A 20,217-nucleotide genomic window follows, 5' to 3' on the forward strand; every position below is an offset into this window, starting at 1 on the left:
GGCCCCACCTCCTTGCTGTTCTCCTCTCATGATTGTTGTCAGCTGCCTGGGAGAGGTGTCTGTATCCCTGTCCCACATCAGAGACTGACCCTCCGGCCAGATGCCTAGAAGCAGAGAGAACTGAGACCCGGAGAAGACAAAGTCAGGGCACAGTGGTTTGGGGGAAATGGGTGACAACTGCAGCCGTTCATCTGGGGCCATTTACTCCGTCACTGGAACAGAATCAGGAAATAAAGTGAAACACTCAGATGCCTGTGTGGGCTCTCCAAAAACATGTCACTTGGCACTTACCTGGGCTCCCTCCAGCTGGTTCCTCAGCCAGGATGGGTGGCCTCCTCAGGGAGAGGGGGCGGACTTGTTCTGGTTACACCAGCTGGTCGCCTCAGTTGAAGACATCAGTCAGGCTATCTTTGGGGCAGGAGAGGCAGAGAGAGGCCACATGTTTGGTGCTGCTGTGATCCAGGTGCTCTGGGATCAGTTTATCTGCTGCTTTACCTCAAGTCAAAGTGGAGAGAGGTACAATATCCAGGCAAGGAAAGTGAACAGGTCAGAACTTTCTCAGCCTTCCTAACTAAAGAGCTGTTCCAGTTCATCTCCTTCCTGGCTGAAGCAGGTCCCCTGTGTGCCTTTCACTCCTGGATCTCCTTGGAGCGTGTAATTGTGCACCCAGTTCTTCCAATGTCTGCTCTCCACAACTTCCCACTCCTGTTCTGCGCTCAGCTCACCCAGAGTGTCAGCTCCCTTACCGACTGTCCACTAGGGCTCTCGTGGAAACTCAGCCACTGTTCATCAGTGCCAAATAGTAATAGAAACTTGGAGACAGAGTTTTGGGTGAAGTAGAAAAGGGTAGCTTTTATTGCTTTGCCAGGCAAAAGGGGCCACACTGGGCTAACGCCCTCAAGACTGTGTGATTCACCCTGGAGGGGGCTAGTGAGGAATTTTATAGTCTTCAAGGGGTGGGGCATGATCCACGGACAGTTCTCAGATCGGTTGGCATCAAGATGAAGTTTCAAGTATCAATTTTCTGGTTTCAGCTAGTCAACGGCCTATGGTTCTTGTGGGCAGCAGTTTTCATTTGGTGGGGTAGGGTGGGGCTGGGGTGGTCTGCTTCCTGTAAAAACAATTTAGAAATGTGGGTCAGTCGCAGCCAATTAAGCCAACTGTGCTCTTTTCCCCATGGGGGCCCAGTGTGCAATGGCTGCAGATAGCAGCCTCCTTGGTAGTGTATGCAACCTGTTGCCTGTACAGGTTGCCCTAAGGGACCTTGGAGACAACTCCTTCTAGTGGGCATTCATGACTGGCCTGCTGTTTCCCAATCTAGACTCCAGACAGGTATGCGCGGTGCCTTTGGAAAGCCCCAGGGCACAGTGGCCAGGGTCCACATTGGCCAGGTCATAATGTCCATCCGCACCAAGCTGCAGAACAAGGAACATGTGATTGAAGCCCTCCGCCGGGCCAAGTTCAAGTTCCCTGGCCGCCAGAAGATCCACATCTCTAAGAAGTGGGGATTTACCAAGTTCAACGCGGATGAATTTGAGAACATGGTGGCAGAAAAGCGACTCATCTCAGACGGCTGTGGGGTCAAATACATCCCTAATCATGGTCCCCTGGACAAATGGCGGGCCCTGCACTCATGAGCATCAGTGCTGTCCCCTCCTTAATCATGCTCACCAATAAATGCTATTTCCTGTCAAAAAAAAAAAAAAAAAAAGAAATGTGGGTCAGACCTTTATATCTTCCAGGGAACTGAGAGTTGGGTGATTCTGCTATGTGGCAGAATTATAGTCTAAACTGTTACCAGTTCCCTAGTCCAACAGCTATTCTTTGTTTCTACATCTTCACCTTTCCCAATCATTAACGCTAGAGTCAGCGTTTTACTTCAAAAGACAAGGATACCGGGTTGTACACGGTTTCGGAGCTCTCCTCGGGTCTGTCTATACTGATGCTGTACAAAATCATAGACCAGGGAAGAACCCAACGAGCTTGGTTTAGAATTTCGTGGATCGAAGCGGCGAGTAGGGGATGTCCCAGCTCTGCATTGCACATTACTTAGAAAAAGGGGTTAGTCCCGACCCACTAAACTGATTTTGACAAATACAGTTTGAAAAACACTCAGCTGACAAAACAGTTTCAGGGAGGGCGCTAGGAAGACCGTCCGGCAGGGATCACGGCGTCAGTGTGCTGATGCGCCCTTTCAGGCTATTTTCTCCAAACCGACCTTAACACGCTACAAATGCGCTAGCAGACCGGCAAGGTGGGCGGGACCGGAATCCCACGGACCTCAGGCCGGGCAGATGCCTCCGCCTACTGGGCGGGGCCGGAAGTGAGGTCCAAGAGCGGCCGTCGCGGCCTGCGCTCGTTGGTCAGGAGTGGCACGGTGGGCGGGGACAGTAATCGGCGGTCCGTGTGCTGCTACTCGCGGGCATTCTATGAGAATCCACGGCTCTGCTGGTCGCTAGTAGACCCTCGAGTCGGTTGCTGCCTGACTCCTGCCCCCCCCGCCCGCCTGGCCCGGTAGGTAGGGCGAGGGCCGTGGGCAAGCAGACCCCTTTGGAGGGCGGGAGGAGGGACCGAGGGCCCAGAACTGGCTGCAGGGGGTGGGGTGTGGGATTCGCGGACCTCATTGGAAAGACTCCCCTCTAGGATCTCTAAAGGCACGGGTGGCATCCTTGGTCTGCAAGCCCGAATGGCCCGCTCAGAACCCACCACCAAGTCACCTCGCTCATTTCCTACTTCTTCCCCGCTTCAGTCATTACCGGCCATCTGATATTCCCTGACTCCCAAGTTTCGCCTTAACCAGGGTTTGGTTCCCTTGAGTCTGGAATATGACGGTGGAACGTAGGGCTCTGGATGAGCTTGAACTATTTCCTCACATTCTATGGGCTTCAGTTGTCTGATCTGCACGGGACAGAGTTGGTTCCCTGGTTGACCTCTGTGAGCGGTCACTGTCAATAACTGAGCATCTCTCCCCTGAGGCAGGTGTCCCGGTAGAACAGTGGCCAGCTCTGAGATAGCCTGTTCATTAAGACTCTTAGTTTAACTGGAAAATCTATGAGTGATCTATAAGTGATTTGGGCAGTCACCTCATTTTTCTGTGCATTCATCTCCACGTTGGTAAAATTGGGCAGCTGTCATCTGAGTAGAGGCCTCATTTGACTGCTGGTTTTAATATCACACTTATGCCGACTCCCTCTTATCCTTCTGTGCTTGTTTTACAACTTTGTTGGCTGTCTCTTAACCCTACTAGGGATAGAAGGATGCAGGGAATGTTGTTCCTGCTGTATTCCTGGCTCCAGAACATTCAAGGAACATGAAAGTTCCTCAGTAAATAGTTGGGGGATGTTGCCTAGATAGAAACAGGTGTTGCTTGTGGTGCCTGTGGTTCCTAGGAGAGTAACAGCCGTCTTACCCCAAAACTGCCTTCCCTCCCTTCCCACCCTGCACCCTTCTTCCTTTCTGATGACAGAAGTCAGGAAAAGCAGGAAACCCTACAAGTTTCACGTTTTTGACTCCCTGGGCCTCCTGGAAGGCCAGGGTGGGGGAACTGAGGGGGAATGATGTTGACCCTCCTTCCTCAGGCACAGGGCCTCACCCAGGTCTCTGTCTCTGCAACAGGGAGATGACCTCCTTATCCTCATTTTGCAGTGAGGAAGATGAAGCTCAGAGAGGCTGAGCAGTTTGCCTTCTGTAGGTCCTGAAGTCAGGCACAGCCAGGGCTCCAGCACAGGGTTCCAGACCTGTTCTCTGAGCATCCCTGCTGTGCTGACATTTATCTTTCTTCCTCCCATCATTCCATGTCTTCACCATGTGTCTCTTGGTCCCTGGCCCTGGGCTAGGGACTGGGGCTTCAGGGATTCCGAAAGCTGGCTTCCCGGTATTTGGAGGCTGTGTCATGTCAGGGGAAGTTGCTTTTCAGTTCACTTTCTGTATTATATAACACCAAGCTCTGGATCTCACCTTCTTTCACTGGGTTGCTCTCTTAGCTCCAGAGTCTTGGATATGGACCTTCTTCAGTTCCTGACCTCCCTGTCTGTCCTGCTATTGTCTGGAACAGGAGTCACAGACACCCTGAGGACCTCCCTGGACCCGAGCCTGGAGATCTGTATCCTTTGGGGTTGGAGGTATTTTAGAGGGATCTATAAATGAGGTCTCTCTGTACCCACAGTTGCTTGGGGGATTCCAGGGTAGAGGAAGACCTGCCCCCCTCAACCAGTAGAAATCGGGGAGAAAAAGTAATACACTCTAACCAGATCTTGATCAAGTCAGTTCTCTTCTGAGCCTCAGTTTTCCCATACAAATTGAGAAGGCAAGGCATATATTTCAGGACCATGAGGACCCTGAGGATTTTACATGTACCTAGCACTTTCTGTGTGAGACCCTAGGTGGAGACCAAATCCTGGCATTTTGGGCTACCACTAAAAAACTGGGTCTTGAAAGAGTGGAAACTCATAGAGAAGGGTGGGAGGGCACCCCAGGCAGAGTGTACAGTGTGAGCAGAGGAGTGGAGGTTCTGGGAACAGTGAAGGGTTGTGGGAGATGGTGGAAAGACCACAGGGAGGGGAGGGGAGGGCAGAAGCCAGGTCCTGACAGTTGTATTCAGGCTGTTGGATGTGGAATCCTCTGTGAAATAATGATATGTTGCAGGATTCATATGCTTCTCAGACAGCTTATTCATTCTCTGGGAAGTCCCAGCCATGCACATCTATGCCCCTTGCAGAGACTTGCTGGCCAGGAATGGGCCCTCTGGATCAGGACCACTGGATTGTCCAGGCAGGAGAATTGGTGCCAGCTCCTTAACTTAATGGTGCTCAGACAAGAAGATGTTTGAGGTGAAGCGGAGGGAGCAGCTGTTGGCACTGAAAAACCTAGCACAGCTGAACGATGTCCACCAGCAGTACAAGATCCTGGATGTCATGCTCAAGGGGCTCTTTAAGGTGCATGCAGGCAAAGGGCAGCTCATGGCAGGCCTGGTCTTTGATCTGGGCACTGATGGATGAGTAGGAGTTCCCCACGGGGATGGTGTTCAGTGAAGGGGAAGCGAACCCACAGAAGATTTGAAGTAGGGCCTCAGTAAACAGGGCTGGGGCTGGTCTGGGAAGACCTTGGCAAAGCCACTCAGCCCAGGTGGGCTTCCCTCAGGTGCTGGAGGACTCCCGGACAGTGCTCACTGCTGCAGGTGTGCTCCCAGATGGGCCCTTCCCCCAGGACGAGAAACTGAAGGATGGTATGGTCTTCCCTACCCTGCAACCTTGATCTTCTCCAGCTGCCCCTTCCCTCTTGTTCTTGTCACTCTTCTTTTCCTCTCTGGGAATGCCCTCTTGCAGCACCTTCAAGGAGTCTCTTGGGTGGTTGGGCACTCAGTATGAGATTCTCCGAGTGTTTCTAGGCTCGTTTCAGAGCCAGGTTCTGTATCCCTGACACACATACATTATGTAGTGTTGTCCTGTGCTTGGGGCAGGAGAATCAGGGAGGAGCCTTTGCCCACTTCCAGTCCCGCAATCCTTGCCTTCACCACCCTGACCCTTCTGGTAGAGATGGCAAGGGTTGTTTCCATTTATAGAAGAAAAAAACTGAGGTCTATTGAAGTGACTGGTCCACGGGAGCAGTTACCAGCACTCTTTACTGCTGTTCTAAAAGCCTTGACCTCCTTAAATCCTTTTTGAAACAAGGTGGGACCAACATAAATAAAAGAATATTCCATATCCCTTCATCTCCTCTTCCAGGAATTTCTCTCCAGTGGTAATTTCTCCCCATTAACTGGTTACATTCTAACAATAAAGTGTGTTAGGTCACACTGTCTGAGACAGGACAGAAGTAGCCTTTACATATTGAATGCTGGGCAGATACCATCTCTAATCTCTACTGTAACTGAGGAAGGCACCGTCAACTCCAGTTTCCAAGGGAAAGAGGACAGGTGGTTTGCCTGGCTCTTACCTATAAACCTGGTGAATTCCTGAGTTCTTTGTGATCCAGGATTGTTCTGAAGCCCAGAGGTCCCTGTCCCACTTGTCTCAGACCCAGCCTGGCATATCGTTGGAGGAGTCCCCTTATCTCTTTGTGTAGTCTGGCCAGTGCTGGTAAGGACGTGGGCCTTATCTATGGGGGTCACTCAAATAGACCTCCCCCCCTCAACCAGGGCTGGGTGTATAGTTAGTATTCTTCACGCTAGCCTGGGTCAGGGGAACCTGCCACTGTAATGGACACTAAACTCAAACTGATCTGTTGACTAAAAGATATTGGTGGAAAAACTGACCAAAATCAAATAAGGTCTAGGGATTAGTTAATAGTATTGTATTGATGTTAATTTCCTGTCTTAGATGCTTTGTTCAATGGTTATATAAGGATGATAATATTAGAGGAAGCCGAGTAAAGGAATTGTGTGGTGTATTATGTAAGTCTAAAGTTATTTCAAAATAAGAATTTAAGCATTTAAAATAAAATTGGACATATACTAAAAAGAAAACAAGCCCTGATGTGTTCCCTGGCCATCCTAACAGAACTGACCCCTCACAGAAACTAGTTAACACCAGGGCCCAGCTCTGGACATTATGGTACCAAGTTGGGGAGGTTAGGCCCAGCAAAGCCTCATGGGATGCATATGCCTCCATCTGTGCAATGGCACCCCTCTCTGGTCTCCATGGCAAACGAGTCTTCTGAGCTGCGAGGTACGGGGGAAGAAGCATGTCCTTTGGAGTCAGGCAGACCTGGGTTTGCAGCCCAGGTTTGCTGCTCAGTAGCTGTCAGCTTCAGTTTGCCATGTGTGAAATGGGAATTACAGCCACATCTCACTCTGAAGGTGGTTTTGATGATTCGGTGACAGGAATCCCTCAGTACTCACTGCACATGTGGTCAGCCTGTGTGCAGCAGGCACTGTTCCCTTCTCTGGTTTGTGGGCTTGTCGCTGTCCTCTGGAGGGTGTGTAGGGCTGGCCAGGAGGCTGCAGAGGGCCATCTCTGCCAGCCGCTCACCAGAGTCCTCTCGCCAGCTTTCTCCCAAGTGGTGGAGAACACGGCCTTCTTCGGCGACGTGGTGCTGCGCTTCCCAAGGATCGTGCACCACTACTTTGACCACAACTCCAACTGGAACCTCCTCATCCGCTGGGGCATCAGCTTCTGCAACCAGTCGGGCGTCTTTGACCAGGGCCCCCACTCACCCATCCTCGGCCTGGTAAGGACTGGGGCAGAGGAGGTCCGGGAGCCCTCTATGTGATTGCACCATGAGCCTGCTTCAGTGGGGTCTGAATGTCAACCCTTGGTTGCATTTTCTGTGATAAGCCTCGGGCCACCTTGAGGTGCCATTTCAAGGGCTTCTGTGTTGACCTTGGTGCCTGGGGGTCATCACCTGGCCCACATCCGTCCCAGCCTTGGAGGGAAAGGCCTGCGGGTGAGCAAGATGCGGGAGAAGGCAGAGGATAACTAGCTTTTCCTTATCCGCAGATGGCCCAGGAGCTGGGGATCAGCGAGAAACACTCTGACTTCCAGAACCCATTTAAAGTAGACCGCACAGAGGTGAGCTGCTGGGGCCTGTGGCCCTGTCTGCACTGTGTCTGCCGGGCCCTGGGAGGCCAGGACCAGCAGGAGCTGCAGCACTTAGAGTGGAGTGTGAGGGCTTTGGACTTGGAGCCGGAAGTGCCTGGGTTTGGGTCTAACCTACCTCTCACTCACTGGTACCTTTGGGCAAGCTGCTGGCCCTGTCTTAGGCTCAGCTTCCTCTCTGTCCATGCAGGGTGAACCTCAGCTATGAGGGGCAGTCAGGAGCTATGAAGACGTCCATCCCAGGACACAGTAGGCACTGTTCATGCCAGGTGAATGGTAGGGAAGCCATGGGAGGTCAGGCCCTGCTTCTCTGCCCTTGAGCCTCTGAGCACCTAACCAGCTTTCTGTCCCACATTTCTGCACGTGTTCTCATCCTAGAGCTGAAGTGGGCTCTGAGGGCTGGAGGCCTCAGGGGGAGCAGGACAGACAGCAGAGGGGAGGGTGGGGTCAGAGTGGCCGGGCAGGAAGGGCTGGAGGACTGGCCTCCACAAAGGACAAGCTCTCCCCAGGTGTCGGGGGGTACTGCTGAAGGTCTAGGATTTTGCTGCTGTTTCATGGATGCTGACAGGTTAGAGACATCAGAGTTCATTACAGCGAAAGCAGTTGCTGTTATCCTGGTCGTACGTGTTTGCCTTATTTCCCAAGTCTTGGTTGGGGGAGAGAGGTGAAGCAGAGGGTTCCAGACAGATGCCAGTGGGTTTGTATCAAGTTGAGGAACACCAAGCTTGGGAAATCCACCACCTTTATAGTGAACAGAAGCAAACCTGGTCTTTGTTTGTAGACAGACATCACCTCATCCTTCAAGATTGCTTTCTGTAAGCACGACCTGAGAAATGGCCCAGGTACAGAGGGGTCAGGTGTACCCAGCAAGAATGCAGGGATGCTCAGGGCCATAAAGAGGATTCTACACACACTCCCACCACCACCACACACACACACCAGTCCATCCACCAGCCCTGTGTGTCTTGGCTTAACTAACATTTCTACATGAATGCCTTATTCTGTATCATAATCTGATCAGAAGAGACTAGGACCACGTTTGTTTAGTTCGTCTAAGACTGCTGTCAGTAGGACTGTAACTAGCAAGATGAGGCCACGTGCAGTGTTGATCTTAACCATATGCTCCAGGGTCCTGAACTCAACCAGCTCTGATAAGTGCTAGGGGATCAGTAGATCTTATATTAGAAAATCAGGATGTCATCTGAGACCAATCTATTATCTCTTACTACCCACACAAGAGTTTAGACTGAGCTGCTGATGTTCAGTGTCATTGCTAGTGGCTACCAGGGCCAGTTTGTGTGTGTGTTCAGTTGCTCAGTCGTGTTCGGCTTTTTGCGACCCCACGGACTATAGCATGCCAGGCTCCTCTGAGCATAGGATTTTCCAGGCAGGAATACTGGAGTGGGTTGCCATTTCCTTCTCCAGGGGATCTTTCCAACTCAGGGATTGAACCTGCATCTCCTGAGTCTCCTGCATTGCAGGCAGATTCTTTACCACTGAGCCATCGGGGAAGCCTGATACTGGGGCCAGTAGGTAGACCCAAAGCCATCTTCATCTGCATCGGGGAGGCATTCCATGGTCCACTGTCTCCCACTTGATTTGGGTCACCATTGCATTGTTTGAGCTAAACAATGGGTGCAGTGTTACCATGGAGTTGCTCAGTTGCCTCGGTTGCCCTGTGTGGTATAACCCAAGGTCGATCAGGGATCAGGACAGGCGGAAGGATTCATACCAAGGTTGGATTGAAGTAAGGTTGTACTGGACTGTGTGTCTGCACAGAGTTACTTCGGGAGCTGCCTTTGATGGCAGCAGGCAGAGCCAAATAGTTTAGCAGTGACCTCGTCTATGTGAATTTTCCTGTCACGTGGTTGAGAATGACACACTGGACAGTTGGTCTGACTCAACTGCAGCTGCCACTTGGCTTGCATGAACCCTAGGATTGTTTGGCCAGGCGGCAGTGCTGGCCTGTAAGGGACAAAGAGAATTAATTGTTCCACATGCCTCCTGGGGGCTAAGGCAGTCCCTCCCTAGAATATTGCTGCAAAATCAACATGTCACATCCCAGGACCTATAATTTCACTTTTCTCCAGTTATTCCCTACTTTCACCTAGACTTTTTGTCTGAAAGGGTTAGAAGTGAGTGGGAAAAGAGCATTTTTTGCAAAATTTTCACAGACACCTATTTCCCGTCTTGGCCCACATGGGCCACTATAAGGGGACTTGGCAAGGAGTGTACTTAGCCAAGTGGTCATTATTATTTTTTCGGAGAAGGGGGGTGTGCCGTGTAGCATGTGAGATCTTTGTTCCCTGACCAGGGATCGAACCCATGCCCGCTGCAGTAGAAGTGTGGAGTCTTAACCACTGGAGTGCCAGGGAGGTCTCCCAGGTGATTATTATTCTGATGATCTTGGGCCATACTGTTCCATCCAGGGTCTCTAGGTGGTTGAATCAGAGATTCAGAGTCCTCTGCTTTATGTCAGTCTGTGGTGGTGGGTGTACTGCCATATCTAGTACAGGGACACGTATAGGTGGCAGTGCCAGTCAGCTGGGCAGTGTCGGCTGATCAGCAGTTTGATTCTGGTCAGTCTCATCAGAGTATTAGCTATGGGCATCTAAATGAGTGACCCAGACTGTCCTGTTGTCAACCACGGTTTGTTTCCACAGGTCATGGCCCCCGAGAGGGATGGCCATGTGTGACCTGCCAGTTTGCAGCCTGCTTATCTGCCAGACCAGATGGCTAGGACGCTGACAACAGTCAGTCAGAATGCAGCATGCCTGGTCACTAGAAATACCATCTAGGCAAGAGTCACGGCTTTTAATTCAGGTTGTTGTCTTACTGGACTTTATGACAGTTGGTCTCCCAGCATCATCCCTGGGGCTGGATGGCTGCTGTCGCCCATAGAAACCCACCCCCAGGTTGGTGATTTGCTAGGAGGACTGAGTCCTGTGAGTCACTGGTTAATACTCCTGTGTGTCGTTGTCCTCAAGGCTCTGATTTATTGCAGTGCAAGGATCCACAATAAAATCAGCAGTAAAAAAGGTAAAAGGCTCCTGGGATGAAGTCTAAGGGAACCTGGACACAAGCTTTGATGTGTCTCTCCCAGTGGAGTCACATGGGGCACACTTTATTCCCCCAGCAACAGGTTATGAAAACATGTGTGAGAAGTCATCTATTAGGAGAGCCGGTTAAAGACGCAGCACCCAGAGTTTTTACCAGGGAATGGTCACATAGGCACCCTCTGCCTGCTGCTGCTGCTAAGTTGCTTCAGTCGTGTTCGACTCTGTGCGACCCCATAGACGGCAGCCCACCAGGCTCCACCGTCCCTGGGATTCTCCAGGCAAGAACACTGGCTTGGGTTGCCGTTTCCTTCTCCAATGCATGAAAGTGAAAAGTGAAAGTGAAGTCGCTCAGTCGTGTCCGACTCTTTGCGACCCCATGGACTGCAGCCCACCAGGCTCCTCCGTCCATGGGATTTTCCAGGCAGGAGTACTGGAGTGGGGTGCCATTGCCTTCTCCGACCCTCTGCCTAATACATACCAAAATTCCACACTCCAGAAGGGAAGCACGTGTTTGTGGCATAAACCACACTTTTGTACGGTTTAGGCGCAGGGCGCCACTCTTATCAGTCAGGGTAATAGAAATCCCTCCCGGAATCCTGGTTCCCAGACACCAGCCAAGGGCCAAGTTCCGAGATGCCAGCCGAGGGCCGGCCTTAGACGCAGGCCCTTCAAAGGAGAGCAGTCAGGCCAGCTTGGTTAAGAGCACCATTTTAGCGCTTCATTCAGGTGAACAATCAGTGGAGTTCCTGAGTAGAGGAACCTCTGACTCGAGGGCCCTGTTGAACTAGTGGCTTTGCTTCAGGTGATGGAGTGGGTGATACGGTTTTTCACACTAGCATAGCTGCCTCCCCTTCATGTGAAACCAAGATGACACACCCTGCACGGCGGCTTGCTGCCACCACAGCCCTGATAAACAGCCTGGACAAGAGCAGCAGGACTGATTCTTGGTGAACTCAGCAGGGACACGCAGGCAGGCTCCAGGCCGTGGCAGGTTGCCTTTCCCAGCACGGGCTCTCATGGAGATGTTTTCGTGCTGTGATGCTGGCTCTCCTTGCCCTGCAGATCATGAAATGAATGCCTCTCCCACAGGAGGTGGGCCTCAGAGAGAACAGGCTCCAGAGAGGTGTGATTTAGTGTCATCGTAATATGCTCTGCTTGGATATAGCCATACCAAAGCAGCACACTTCCCTTCTCATCGGCTGGGGACGGTCCCAAGATTTTACTCACTTTTCAGTATCCAGTGTAGACCCCTCTGCCAGCAAGTTTCTGAGATGACCTTTTTTTTTTAAAGGTCATCTGTGCTCTATTGCGCAGCACCGGCCCCTCACAGAACCTGCATTGTAGGGCTCCTGGGAGGCCAGCCCCTGCCCCCACCCCAAATACCCCAGTCCTGCCTGGCTCCCAGCCCGGTGCAGGGTGGATGGGCTGGGGGACCAGAATTCCTGTCCATGAAGTCCACGCTGGGCTCAGTCCTGGCCTCCTGGGCCCCTGGGGGCTGGACAGGGTGGGCGAGGTGAGATAGGAGAGCCCCCATCAAGTTCTCTGGGGCCCAGGGCCTATCCTGGCAGTTTCTTTGAGGTATCCACTTGGGGAGGCCGGCAACAGCCCAGGTTTACTCAGCTCCCCCCACGCACTGCCTCCATACCAGTAGGTATTCTGGGAGGGCCCCTACTTACGATACTAGAGCCAGCTTGTATCAGGCTTTGGGCTGGCCACTGTCCCCGTCCAGAGGGATCTGGCCCTCTCCCTGCTGTTCAGATGCTTACAGACTGCTGGGGAAGGTACCAGAGGAGCACAGTCCCAGTTGAGCATGATCATTGGAACCAGTGGAAGAGGGACGTGTTATGAGCCATGGGACCCATGAGAGGAAACCTGTGGAAGCAGGTGGCCAAGGCTCTGGGACAAGTAAGAGTTGCCGGGTGGACCATCTCAGGGAAGACCTTCCAGGGAGAGGGACTGGCTTGCATGAAGGCTCAGAAGCAGAGTGTATGCCTTCATTCAGCGTTTAGTGAGCATCTGCTGAATCCCAGCCACCAGAGAAGCCCTCCAGCTCTGCCCACCTGGGAAAGGCATTCTGGTTGGAGGAGACAGACAGTCAATAAAAAATCCATGGTAGATGGTGACAAGGGCGACGGAGGAAAAGGCAGAGGCACGTGGTTAAGGAATTCCAGGGATAAGGTGAGGATATCGTTGCTGTTTCATGTGACTTGGACACAGCAGGTTCTAACTGCAAAGACCTGAAAGCAGCAAGCGAGCCAGCCCTATCTCTGAGGGAAGAACTTTCCAGACTGGAGGGGCAGCGGGTGCAAAGGCCCTGAGTTGGAAGCGTATTTGGAAGGGCAGTAGCATGGGAAGGGGAAGTCAGAGTCGTAGTCCAGATCATAAGATCCCTTGCAGGTCTTCTCCAGGGCTTTGGCATTTACTCCAGGACACAGAGGAGCAGGGCCAGGGGCTCTGACTTAGCCCTTTTAGGGATCAGCCTGGCAGCCGCGTGGCAAATAGTGTGAAGACCAGAGTGGAGACAGATCCTGGTGAGGAGACCGCTGTGCTGGTCCGTTTGGAGTTAACAGTGGCTTGAACCAGGGTGACAACAGTGGGGCTGTTGGGAATGGTGAGATTTTGGTTCTGTTTTGAAGGTAGAGCCAGTACAATTTACTAAGGAAGCAAATATGGAGTAAAAGAGAGGCATTAAGGATGACTTGACAATTTCGGAAGATTGGGGTTGCTATTTTCCACCAGATGGACAAAGTGGCGGGGCGAGTTTGAGGGCTGGATTGGGGATCAGTGCCTTGTTTCTGGACCTAATGGGCATCTGAATGAAGATGTCGAGGAGGTAACTGATTTTGACTTGACTGATGTCAAGGAGGAGGACTAGATTTCAGGGGAGAGCTTATTAAAGCCAGAGCTGCAAATGTGAGAGTCGTGCCGATGACAGACCATGTGCCATCACTCTGGGGGGCAGGGGGACGGGGCAGATAGAGCGGTGGTCTGGGATGTGCCTGCAGTTAGAGATGGGAGAGTGAGGAGGAGCTCACAGAGCACCCCAAGAGGGATCAGTCAGTGGAGTAGTAGCAGACCCAAGAGAGAATCAGTTCCCTGAGGCCATGTGACAGGAAGGAGAGTGGACGTGCCATCGGACGTCGCTGGAGGGTCAGGAAGGTGGGGCTGAGAATCGGCCGCCGAACTTAGCAGCGTGGAGACCAGCCCTCAGAGAGCTGGGTAAAAGCTCTTTTGGTCAAGTGGTGGGGATAAAAGACTGAGTTTCAAGAGAAGGAGATGAAAGGAAGTAGACTCATCCCATCAAATACAGCTGACTCTTTTGAAAAGTTACTCTTTTTTTTTGTTTTGTTTTTAATGTTAGTTTCAGGTGTGCAGCATAGTGATTCAGTATTTTTACAGGTTCTACTCCATTAAAAGTTATTACAAGACAGAGGCTGTAATTGCCTGTGCTGTGCAGTATATCCTGGAGAAGGCAATGGCACCCCACTCCAGTACTCTTGCCTGGAAAATCCCATGGACAGAGGAGCTGGTAGGCTGCAGTCCATGGGGTCGCTAGGAGTCAGACACGACTGAGCGACTTCACTTTCACTTTTCATGCATTGGAGAAGGAAATGGCAACCCACTCCAGTGTTCTTGCCTGGAGAATCCCAGGGACCGGGGAGCCTGGTGGGCTGCCGTCTATGGGGTTGCACAGAGTCAGACACGACTGAAGCGACTTAGCAGCAGCAGCAGTGCAGTATATCCTTGTTACCTATTGTAAAGAGATGTGTTTTCAAGGGGAGCAGACCCAAAGGGAGACTAACTGGAGGAGGGCATGGGTTCCAAGGGATATCTTAGTCAGATGGGAGAGCAGAATGAACAGCATTTGCATGTTGCATGTTGAGGGGACCCACCCATGGCAGGGGTGGGGAAGAACCCCCGGTGTAGGGGTAGGAGAGTCACTGGAGTCTCATCCCTGAAGAGGTGAGGAGGGAGAGAGAGGCGAGCTATTGCCTGGGGGAGGGGTGGCCTCGCCTGGAAGAGCAGCGTGGGCACAGCAGCATGGGTCTGTGGGTGTGGTGGCGGGGGCTCACGGAAGCTGTCTCCTTAGCGTCTCCATTCTCTGTGAAACAGGAAGCGAGGTCACGGTCTGTGAGTGAGGAGGTGAGGAGAGATGGAGGCTCGAGGAGAAGGTCTGTCTAGGAGAGCAGGACAGGGAGTGGACCAGGGCAACATCCTGGGTTTCCAGGCAGCAGGGAGGGTCCACTGGAGGTCAGCATCCAAATTTAAAGTAGGCATTAGCCAGGCCCAGCTGGGAGGAGAGCCAGGAAAGGACTAGGCGTTGTTTCTCTGCAGACCCAACCTGCTGGGGCTGGAGGGGCCAGGATCTCTTGACTGGTCCTTCCCCAGCCAGAGCCAGAGGATGGGGTCCTCTATGGCCCGAGGGGTCTCCTGGCTCCTCCTTGCTTCCCAGGAGGATCCAAAGTAACTTGTAGGGATAGGAGGCAGTGTGATCGGGGAAGCACCGGGCAGGGAGCTTGGGAGGCTTGGGGGCTAGTCCCAACTGGGACTAGCTGTGTGACCTGTGCAGATCATTACCCTCTCTGGGTTGCACTTCTCTGGCTTCATCCCATCTTCCAGACTTGTGGTTCAATCTAACACAGTAGGTGGATTACTCCACAAGGTGGAGCTCCTAGTTTGTTATTAACATCTGCCTTGACCAACATCATATGGTAAATCAGATTTACCATATGAACAAGTAAAAGGGGCATATTTCCCAACAGAGTTATCTGAATTGTGGATATTACTGTATTTCATACTCTAACATGATTCATTCATTCATTAAAAAAATACATACTAAGCGCCTCCTGTCGGCCCATCAGACCACACTGGGGCTTGTGTCACAGTGAGTGGCACCCCACACTATCCACCTGTCCTTGGGGAGAGTGTGATCCAGTGGGGGCAACAGGTGTGAAGCAGGTGTCACGGAAGCAGGTGGTCACAGGGGAGAAGCACTGAGAAGGAACCGGAGGAGACAGCCCCAGCCGGGAAAGGGCAGGAGTCACCCCAGGGATGGGGACCGCTGAGCTGCAGCTACTGTGGCAAAGAGGGTGGGGGCCGGGAAGAGCGTTCTGGGCCTGGGGCACAGCATGTGCAGAGGGCTGAAAGTGGGCACAAAGGAACCCAGGAGCCAGAAATGAGGGGGGAGGAGGGGTGGGCAGGGTGGGCCTGCAGATAGAGCTGTGTGGAGAGTCAAGGAAGGGTTTCAGCAGGAGTGCAATTTACATTTTGAAAATATCTGACTGCAGCGAGGAGAATGGCTTCAGAGGGACCAAAGTGGGTGTGGAGAGACCCTGGGGTGTGCCGAGGTTTATCAGGAGAGGTATAGGGGGGTGGTGATGGGGTTAGCGATATGATAGGTGAGACAGAAGAGATGGGTTTGAGACTTAGGGGTTAAAATGGGCCAGACCTTGGCAATGGACTATGAAGGGTTTGGACCTGCGGCTGGGGAAGTGGGGGGCAGGTGGGGGTGATGCTTGGTCTCTGCCCTACTTGCTGACTGGGATGTGGGACTCTGCTGTTCATGAGGACACGGACTCTGGAAGGGGACTGGGTTTTGGGGAGATGGAGCCATGCTGAGTTTGGGGCACATGTGCACACACGTGGAGGTGTCAGACAGGCATTTAGATAGGGAGATGCAAATCTGAGGGGTGACGGACTGTAGAGGTGCGACAGAAGCCCTGGGTTCAGATGAACCAGTCTGGAGAGTCGGGGAGGAAGAGCTGAGGGCCTGGGGGTTGGCCCGGCCAGAGTCCCGTCCTCCTCCTGCCCAGCACACCACATGTTCTTGTCTTCTCACTGGGTACCACCCTGCACCCACTAGGGAAGCCACAAGCCTGGGCATCACTGTCATCTTCTTTCCATCTCTCTCCAGGTCTGGCAGTTTAACCTCTGATCCAGCTGCTTTCTATATACTTCCTTGCCTACACCTTGCAGCTTGTCCACAAGCAGTAGGACCCCTGTTGTCTTACGCTCACTGACTGCCCCCTCCCACCAAAGGTTCTGGGGGCCCATGACGGGTCTTGGGCACTCAGCCCCCTTTACCCCGAGTGCAGTCTGTCGCTTGTTTCTCAAATGTGCTGTGCAGGTTCCACACCTGTCCCTCTTCCTGGAATGTCCTCTTCCCTCACCCTGTTGGCTTGGCAAGCTCCTGCTTAATCTTTTGAGACCCATTCAGCAGTTTTCCCTGAGCCCATTTACTAGCTCCATGTCCGTGGGCTTCCCCCAAGGCCAGGGCCTGTGTCTCAGTGACCTTCCTGTACCCACAGCCCACAGCAGCCTAGCTCAGAGCACAGTCTTTGCTGCCAACTGACCTAATAGACCTCTCTGCTTTTCCCCTCAGTTCATCTCCAGCACTGACCCTTTCCAGAAGGCCCTGAGGGAAGAGGAGAAACGCCGGAAGAAAGAAGAGAAGCGGAAAGAGATCCGAAAAGGCCCTCGGATCTCAAGATCACAGTCTGAGTTATAGCCCTGGAGCGGGCCAGGGCTCACAGGACCAGGAGGCGGCCAGTTGGGAGGAAAAGGACATGGCAGAAGCATAGCTGATGGTGAGCACTGGTGCCTTCAGAGAGGAGGCCAGAGTCTGCTTGGCCCCCTGGGGCTGGCTCCGAGCCCTCACTGAAGGGACTGGGCCACAGAAGGCTGGACTTCCTCCCAGGGACCTCCTCAGAGGGGTGCCAAGGGATCTTCCAGAGAGTGCTGTTCTGCAGACCTAACCCTGTGGAGATGCTGGGGGAAGCAGGAAGGATCCTGGGCTGGACTCCCTCCCCCACCACCGTGGGTTAGGACCGCTGGCCCGCTGGCAGCCGCTCCTCATGGGGAGGCTGCAGAACTAGGCTCTGAGCCATGTGCAGAGGTGTCATGCCTGCTGCTCGGCCCACTGTGTCACTGAGTTGCCAGGCACAGATCCTAGCCCCCTGCAGAGAAAATAAAAGCCAGCAAATGCTCTGGGCTGACCGAGGCTGGTTTGGGCCCCAGGGAGATGTGAGCCTCTCCACGGAGCAGGTAAAGGGGGCCTGGGCAGGGGGATCTGGGGCCCTCAGCTGTAGAGACCACCTTAGAGAATGTTCTGCCTACCCAGGAGGAGTCTCAGGCCCTGGCAGGGCAGCAAAGCAGAGGCTTGGCTTTGGTCTCCTATTCCCTTCTCAGCACCGTCCTTGATGAGGGGTCAGTGTTGGGAAGGGACCAGAAGTACCCTTCCTGGGAGGGTGTTTAGCTCAAGACAGTCTTGGAGCAGCCTGATCTCTGTCCTCAGGTATTGAGGGACAGTCATTGAGCAGGCAGGCCCAGGGAAGAATCAACTTGTCCTCTCTGGCAGTTCAGGGAGCCCCTGGGCCTGTTGGGGGCGCTGTTGGGGAACAGGCTGGAGCTCTGCAGGAGGCTGTACTTTGTAGCGGAAGGGCTGCTCCCAGGATGGATGGGCCAGACAGCAAGCCCCCTGTGTCAGGAGGCCTGTAAGCAGAGACCAGGGCCAGGGGGGTGGGAAGCTGCAGAGGGACTCAGGCCCTGAGTAGGCAGCCGCCCTTCAGTCATGCCCCTCCCAGGCAGAGAAGGGAGGGGCTCTGGGGGGAATTCTAGCTCTGTCTCTTGACTTTGCCAAGCCAGGGAAGAGACACACAGCTATCCCCAATATCCCACCACTAACGGAGCCCAAGGGAGACCCAGGGTCTTAGCCCATCAGACTTGCTGAGTGACCCTGGCCCACCCCTTCCCTGTGCTGTGGCTTCATTGGTGTAATGAATTTGATAATGCCTGAACCCTCTGCCCAGCCCTAAACTGCTTCTCTGAGGTTGGGGCCTGGTTTCTCAGTGACAAGAGCCCTTCTCTGATGGTTCTTCATTCATCCCAGAGATGTGGTGAGCGCCCACTGTATGCACAGCCAGAGAGAGAGGGGCCCAGTCTTAACCAGTCTTCACTTCTGCCCCATTTTAGTACCTTTATCCTCTGGAACTCCTCCTTCTACACCTTCATTTCTCTCCGGCTCAGTTGATGCCTTCCTCTCCACCCTCCAATGAGCCCACGTTTTCCCCTCTGACACCTTGAAAGGTACAAACAGAACCACTCTGCTCTCTTCCTCCCTGGGCAGGTCTAGCTGGGAGCTGAGGGAACAGCTGCAGAGCGGGAGGCACTGTGCCCACTTACCTGACCTGGTGCTCAGGCAGCCCTCTGCAGTAGCTTACTGAGGCTCTGGGATGGGAAGGGCATTGAACCAAAGTGAAAGTACACGGTGTGGTGTGCCAGCAGACTACCCCCTAGTGTGGGAGCCCTGGGAGAGCCACTGAATGGTGGAGTTGAAGGTGGCACTGTCCAGCTCAGTGCCTGGCCAGAGCAGGGCAGCAGGGTTTGGTTTTCTGTTTCAAGGTGAGACTTCTATATATCAACTCTCCTACATGTAAACAATGAAAAGAACATTTGTGTCTCCCCTACCCTCCCTATAAGGTACTTTGCTATACATGTTGATTATAAAAAGTAATTTTAAGTAACACTGATATGCCAAGAAGAAAGTATGATTCACCCTAATCTCACCACTCCATAACCATAACTGAGGCTCAACTGTTGGACCTTCCATCCTTTTTGCCCTTCATGTGCACACAGATCACATGTGATTTTCAGTTACCGATACAGTAGCTACCTTGTATGAGCACTGTGTGTCAAGCCTTATCCACGTGCTGGCTTGCAGTAGCTCCTCTTGCCTCAGGGCCTTTGTTTGCTTTGTGTGTTCCCCTGGCTATACCAGATGCAGTTGTCACCACAGAATTTTAGGTTTCCTCTTAAATATCAGTGTCTGTTTAATTCAACGGACTGGAAGCTCTCAGAGGGCAAGAACTGTCTCTTTGCCTGCCACAGAGATACTCAATAAATACTGTCAAATGAGTGTGCAAGTGATCTCATTTCATCTTCACCACTCCCAGGGGGCACTGTTCCCCTCGTTTTTTAGAGATGACAAAAATGAGAAGGAAAACAAAACAGAAGTTATTTAACCAGCCCAAAGTCACAGGGTTCATAAGTGGATCCATATGTCCATATGGTTATCTCCACCCAACCTGTGAACTCGATTTTAAGTTTTGACCACCAAGCAACTGCTCTCACCGACTAGTGAGACAGCTTTTCCCTTTTAACAATATATTGTGAAAGTCTTTGTCAAGAGATATACATTTGATATACAATAGATATACATGGCATACGTTTAACTATGCCATGGTATTACATTGTGTGGATGTAATGTATTCATCAGGTCCTTATTGAGCTTCCCAGTTTTTCCAGGTTACAGGGGATTCCGTGATGAACACCTTTGAACACATGTGCTTGCGCACTTCTCGGAGCACTCGTCCTTTTATTCCTTAGTATAAATTCCTAGAAACCTGCACATTTGTTTACATCGTGACCAGCTGCGAGGTGGGGAAGTGAGGTGGTTGAAGAAGTGGGAATCCGTGGGTAGGTTGCGCCTCAGAATCTCTGCGGAACTCTTTGTCAAAATGTCGTGCTCGCACCGCACCCGAGAAACCCTGTGGTGGTTCCGGGGCACTGGCACTATCTTAAAGGACTGCAGGAGATTCGGAAGTACCCAGGGGGAGACCGCTGGA

At 52.5% G+C, this 20,217-nt stretch overlaps 3 protein-coding genes, 1 long non-coding RNA gene and 1 other non-coding gene across 10 annotated transcripts in view; 4 read left to right on the top strand and 1 right to left on the bottom strand.

Annotated features, from left to right (window-relative positions):
• The window catches only part of MEI1 (meiotic double-stranded break formation protein 1), a 58,833-nt gene extending 57,118 nt beyond the window's left edge, over positions 1-1,715 (top strand). For all 3 annotated transcript variants that reach the window (XM_086403065.1, XM_086403067.1, XM_086403066.1), the window contains one exon: positions 43-1,715. In XM_086403065.1, coding sequence (XP_086259191.1) covers positions 43-88 — 46 coding nt within the window. In that variant the 3' untranslated portion in view covers positions 89-1,715. The remainder of the gene's footprint in view (positions 1-42) is intronic.
• LOC147373163 (uncharacterized) lies at positions 826-2,266 on the bottom strand. Its single transcript, XR_015164579.1, has 2 exons — positions 1,728-2,266; positions 826-1,111 (listed from the first exon to the last, which is right to left on the bottom strand). It is a non-coding gene; the product is annotated as an uncharacterized LOC147373163 (long non-coding RNA).
• Positions 1,142-1,276, top strand: LOC147373164 (small nucleolar RNA SNORA70). The gene has a single exon (XR_015164959.1). It is a non-coding gene; the product is annotated as a small nucleolar RNA SNORA70 (small nucleolar RNA).
• On the top strand, positions 1,212-1,715 carry LOC147373165 (large ribosomal subunit protein uL16-like). Its single transcript, XM_086403075.1, has one exon. It carries the CDS (start codon positions 1,227-1,229, stop codon positions 1,635-1,637), a length of 411 nt encoding a protein of 136 aa, XP_086259201.1. The 5' UTR covers positions 1,212-1,226; the 3' UTR covers positions 1,638-1,715.
• Positions 2,267-2,341: 75 nt separating the features above from the next.
• CCDC134 (coiled-coil domain containing 134) lies at positions 2,342-19,508 on the top strand. Of its 4 annotated transcripts, XR_015164575.1 has the most exons (8): positions 2,361-2,514; positions 3,984-4,102; positions 4,813-4,934; positions 5,140-5,224; positions 6,986-7,167; positions 7,437-7,508; positions 7,726-7,804; positions 16,977-17,039. XR_015164575.1 is itself a non-coding variant. In XM_086403074.1 (7 exons), the coding sequence occupies exons 2-7, from the start codon at positions 4,000-4,002 to the stop codon at positions 17,100-17,102; spliced, it is 690 nt and encodes a 229-aa protein (XP_086259200.1). In that variant the 5' UTR covers positions 2,342-2,514; positions 3,984-3,999; the 3' UTR covers positions 17,103-19,508. The 4 variants fall into 4 exon arrangements, 1 of the variants encoding a protein (XP_086259200.1); XM_086403074.1 differs by lacking the exon at positions 7,726-7,804 and having other exon boundaries at positions 2,342-2,514; positions 16,977-19,508; XR_015164577.1 differs by lacking the exons at positions 5,140-5,224; positions 7,726-7,804 and having other exon boundaries at positions 2,348-2,514; positions 16,977-19,508.
• The last annotated feature ends 709 nt before the right edge of the window (positions 19,509-20,217 follow it).

The sequence above is a fragment of the Bos grunniens genome, chromosome 5 (assembly GCF_055505025.1).
Source record: "Bos grunniens cultivar Pamir isolate PY7600 chromosome 5, Bosgru_T2T1.0, whole genome shotgun sequence".
Taxonomy (NCBI): domain Eukaryota; kingdom Metazoa; phylum Chordata; class Mammalia; order Artiodactyla; family Bovidae; genus Bos; species Bos grunniens.

Excerpts from the sequence above, each read along its gene's own strand:
- LOC147373165 (XM_086403075.1), top strand. The coding sequence starts at position 1,227 with ATGCAACCTGTTGCCTGTACAGGTTGCCCTAAGGGACCTTGGAGACAA.
- CCDC134 (XM_086403074.1), top strand. The coding sequence starts at position 4,000 with ATGGACCTTCTTCAGTTCCTGACCTCCCTGTCTGTCCTGCTATTGTCT. Across the intron at positions 4,103-4,812 it reads GGACCCGAGCCTGGAGATCT|ACAAGAAGATGTTTGAGGTG; the intron begins GTATCCTTTGGG and ends AATGGTGCTCAG. Across the intron at positions 7,509-16,976 it reads TTAAAGTAGACCGCACAGAG|TTCATCTCCAGCACTGACCC; the intron begins GTGAGCTGCTGG and ends TTTTCCCCTCAG.